This window comes from Silene latifolia, chromosome Y, assembly GCF_048544455.1.
Source record: "Silene latifolia isolate original U9 population chromosome Y, ASM4854445v1, whole genome shotgun sequence".
Taxonomy (NCBI): domain Eukaryota; kingdom Viridiplantae; phylum Streptophyta; class Magnoliopsida; order Caryophyllales; family Caryophyllaceae; genus Silene; species Silene latifolia.
The window spans coordinates 47,772,752-47,777,655 of record NC_133538.1 but is presented as its reverse complement, the minus strand read 5'-3'; the positions used below and the strand labels follow the sequence as shown (position 1 = coordinate 47,777,655).

At 36.1% G+C, this 4,904-nt stretch overlaps 1 protein-coding gene across 1 annotated transcript; it reads right to left on the bottom strand.

Annotated features, from left to right (window-relative positions):
* Nucleotides 1–295: 295 nt before the first annotated feature.
* LOC141627995 (uncharacterized) lies at nt 296–958 on the bottom strand. The gene has a single exon (XM_074441190.1). It carries the CDS (start codon nt 956–958, stop codon nt 296–298), a length of 663 nt encoding a protein of 220 aa, XP_074297291.1.
* Between the last annotated feature and the right edge of the window lie 3,946 nt (nt 959–4,904).

Below are 4,904 nucleotides of genomic sequence, written 5' to 3'. Positions count from 1 at the left end.
TTGGGTTAGTTTCGGGATTGAGCATCCTTTCATTTTGGATAGTTGCTAGCTTAACATAAGCTCCACATTTCCATAATTCATTTGTTCCCCTTTCTACCCATGTCTTTTACCTTCTTCTTACGCATTTGGCTTCTTATTCATGCTTGCATATAATTGTTTTTGGCTTGTAGTTTTTTTTTTTGGTGAAATGTGAAATATATTATAAATGATCAAAAACGGATTATATTAGTTCACTCACCAAGCTATGACAATTAACCATTACAGCAAAATTCATCCACACAAACAAACTAAGGCACTAGCTTGTCTGCATCCCTGTCAGTGCCCCTGGTAGCTGATCTTTAGAGGTAGATAGCTTCTGCCTGCAACGCTGCTGTACCTCAGAAATTACTTTTTTAAGCACAAAGAAAGAAGTGAACAACTTGGCTTCTAGCCTACAAACATTCCGAGCATGCCACAGGTGGTACCAAAGAGCTGTGATTGCAGTGAACACAACCTGTTTCTTTAACAGTGATCTGCTCCTCCAATTAACACTCCATTGTACCACATCTTGTACAGGAACAGTCATCCCAAGCCATAGCATTAAACTGTCCCAGCATTTCTGATTGTAGATACATTGAGAGAGCAAGTGCTGATGGTTCTTAGGAGCATCAAGACAAAATTCACATATTCCATTAGTAGGTAACCCAAAAGCTTGCATTCTATCCTTTGTAAATAGCCTACCCTGAACTGCCAGCCACCCCACAAAGGAGTGTTTAGGAATACTTGACTTATTCCAGATCAAAGGAAACCAATCACACTTCACCTGCTCCCCTTGCAACCATTTGTAACCCTGTGAGGAAGAGCAGTCACCAGCAGTCCCAGTCCACACACAGTTAGTATACCCAGGTTTCATAAGCTCCTTAACATGACAGCTTCGTCTCCAAGTCCAGGTAGTGTTACAAGTAGGTTGATAATCCATATTAGATTGCGGGCACATTCTCATGAGTCGAGGATAGATGAGTGTTATTCACACAAATGTCCTTTCACATACAAATGAGTTAGAGTGCATCGTGAGAGTCCATTAGTCAAAAGATCATGCAAGAGCATAAAGGTTCATTCAAAGTCTTTCGTACTACGCCGTCATGTAAATCTCATCCATGTTTTTGCATTATTCCTTATGCCCATGTTGTCTCGGGTTTTTAATCATTATGCTTAGCTTGTTTTAGGATATTGCAATTGATGGAATATGGTTTCTTGCGTGGGGACAAGCAAGAGTTTAACTTGGGGGAGTTTGATGTGTCCATTTTATATATAGTTTAACCCCCTATTTTAGCTCTATTTATTTGACTATTGCGCTTTATTTAGTGTTTTTGTGAGCTAATATTGCATTCTAGGTGTATTGCTCGTATTTGTTACATTTTGTAGGAATCTAAGCGATCGGAAGCTTTTTCCCGAATATTTTAGCAAACATCGGAATTTGCAAGGCTAAGTAGAGGCAATCTTGATCATGTCATGGCAATTTATAAGGAGTGTTGGTCCAAGCAAAAATGACAATAACTTATGTTAGTAGAAAAATGAAGAAATGAGCCCAAGTATAAAATCAAGTGTTAAAGCCCAAGTAGAAAAGATGGGAGAATGTCTTGGATGCTCATCTTAGGAAGCTCTTTGGATGCTAATTGAGCAATTAACCGGGTGTTTAAGAAGGAGTTAATGGCCAACATGGGATTCTCTTGGCAATTACTCAAGAATTGAAGGAAAATTAAGAGTGTGCTTAAGATGCCATTTTGGATTCCTTTCCAAATTTTACTCCCTTATTCTTATATAAAGGGTGTTGATCAACACACCTTTACACACCATTTTTCTTATTATTTTCTACACTACTTTCAAGTTCTTAGGTTCTTAGTTTAGTTTAGACTAGATTTACTATAAACATTTTCCTTTAAGCATTTCAATTTATATTACAATTTCCATTTCAAGTTATATTCAAGTTATTTATATTTGCATTGTTCTTCAATTCCATTACCATTTCCATTTCAAGGTAATTCTATTCCTATTTTCATTATGTTTATCATTTCAATTGTCATTAGTTTAGTTTACATTTACATTATGCTAGAGTAGTCTACCTTGTCTAGGGAATGAAGGGAGCCATGCATAAAAAGTATTTGTAACATCATAAACTAGGATGTTATAATACCGTCTCATTGTTTCTATCACATATTTGTATCGTCATGTTTAACCTTTTTTTAAAGGCCTTATTCATTTATTAAGTTTGTTAATTCGTTCTATAAGTCTAGAGGCACGGAATCGGATTAGACTAAGCATGTGTAGTAGGACGACCTAGTCATAAACAAGAGTTTGTCTAGGATCCGGTCTATGGTTGACACTAATATAGTGAGGTGGGTGTCTCTAAGCCTAAACAATTAATGATTCATCAACTCCTATGTTTAATTTGAGCATTTACATAATTTGCATGTGTGACCCGACCTCCCTAGACTATTTCTTTATCATTATTATTTTCTTCCATCATCCAAACCAACCAATCATACGATAACCGACCTTGATAAATTTCAATCCATAACAACTAATTAACAACTACCGTCTCTCTGTAGATTCGACCCCTACGTACTACATTCATTTGTGTCTAGGGTATTTATTTTTGCATAGGTGTGTGATAGCCTATCAAACCCAAAGAACGAATCAGACAGTTTAAAAAATATAGCTAATTGCGTAGTGAAGGGAGAGAATGAACCATCTTTATCTAGGAGCCGTATCATTGTACCATCAATATTTTTAGGAGGTTGCAGCTACTTGAAAGCGAACTATCAAGATACAATGGTGATTTACAAATACTATCAAGAGGGAGACCAGACTTCACGCACCAAAAAAGTTTCTGCCAGTGAAGATTGAACAGGAATGATGGTTTTGTCATGTCTGAGAAAAAAAATAGCCGAAGGGTATTAAACCCCGATCATATTATGCTATTTTAATGCAATGTATTCAAATAAATCATCAGCGTGTGTGCAAATATCGTTTGACTATGGTTTTTAGAACCGGAAATAATTACGGTATAAATTTTTGGGTTACTCATAGTTGTGTTTTTTCCCCTAATTTCAGATCTACATTCCTTCAGAACATAAAAAATCATAAGTAAGATCAATTTAATTACCAATACAACAATCGTTAGCATTATATAATCAAAATAGCTGAAACGAAGTTGATAATCAAGGTACGAGAACTCATCGAGGCCGATTAATTGAACAATCGAACATGCAAATGATCTGGGAGACGTGAGTTGATCACTTCACCGTTAAAATGATCATTACGCCATATATTTTAAGATTCATAGTTGTGATTTTTTTTCCTTAATTACAGATCTGCGTACGTTCCTTCCATGTAACACCCGTGAAATTTCCATTATGACATTTAAAATTTATTTAACCGTTTAATTACTTTATTTTATATTTTTGAATTATTTAATTTTACTAATTTTATTTTAAACACGATTTTTATAAAAGTAATATTTTAAAGCTTAATTTATATAAAAATACGTATTTTAGTCGGATAGTATTAATAATAATATTAATGGTAGTAAACTTCCGTCTTAAATTATAGTAGGTTGAAGGTGAATTTCCGTCTAGCAAGACCGTCACATGTTCACATGTGAGACTAGACTTATCTACTCTCGACATATCCCGTGTCGACAACACACTCCTCAATTTTGACACCCAACTAAAATTATAATAATTACACTCCCTGGCTGACCAATACCATCCGGCCCATTGGTTTCCTCTTTTGTCATCAATTTGTAAACAACCCACAAACAACAAAAAAAGAAAGGGGAATGCAGCAACATCATTCAAACAAGCAGAGTCTCTAAAAACGCCATTTTCGTGAGTCACTCGTGACCCTTTAATACAGATCCCGGCTCCATTTCTTCACCATTCCTCTTAATTTTTGCACCATTCTCCTCCTTACTTCCTCCTACATCTTTCAAGGTAATAAAGTCTCATTTTTGTGATGGTTTCACTTTTTGCCGTCTTATAAAAGTTTCATATTTTAGCTTCTTTATCCCGTTTTCATGCTCTTTAATGAAGGATTTGAAGACCCGGAGTAAGACTCAAGCTTTGGGAACCCTTTATTCGAAGAATAAGGAGCGTTTAAGGTAACGGTGATAGGTTACTCGATAAACGTCAAAATTTCCGTCTTATGGGTCGTTTTGTATGTTCTTTTCTAATAAAGTTTGATTCTTTACTTATCTCATTTGTATGGTCAGTTTCTGTCTTATATTAGTGTCTGAAATGGACTGTTTTGGGGCGGTTTTGTAATACTCCGTATTTAAGAGTCTTTGGGTACTCTATCGAGTAGGCCTTACTCTGTCGAGTAAGGGTGAGTTGCGTTTTAAAATAGTTTCTGACCTGTTGGGTACTCGATCGAGTAACTAGGATACTCGATCGAGTAAGGGGGCACTCGATCGAGTACCTTAGCTACTCGATCGAGTAGCTCGCTTAGCGGATGATAATTCGACGGGTTTTGTTAATAACACGGATTAATATATAAATCTTTCCGTCACTTTCATAATACACTTTTACAAACCTAATAACATTAAAAGGGAGATTCAAGTTACGTTCTTCGCATTCATCCGTGTTGTTGACAAATCCCGGAGCTTGAGAGGTCAGATTCCATCGTTCTTTATACCTTTGTGATCCTTGCGTCGAGGGTAAGATCTACATATCAATTTTATAGTATTTCGTCAAGTTTCGTTAAACCCTAATTTTGGGATTGGGGGTTTTGTTGTAGATAATGATTGGTAGTGATTATGTGTATGTATGATAGGAGAAGGATTTGTAGAAGAGGCTTTTTATACACGGTTGTTGAGACCGTCTCGATTGTGTTCTTGTTCGGGTAGGATTTCCTACTCAGTATTA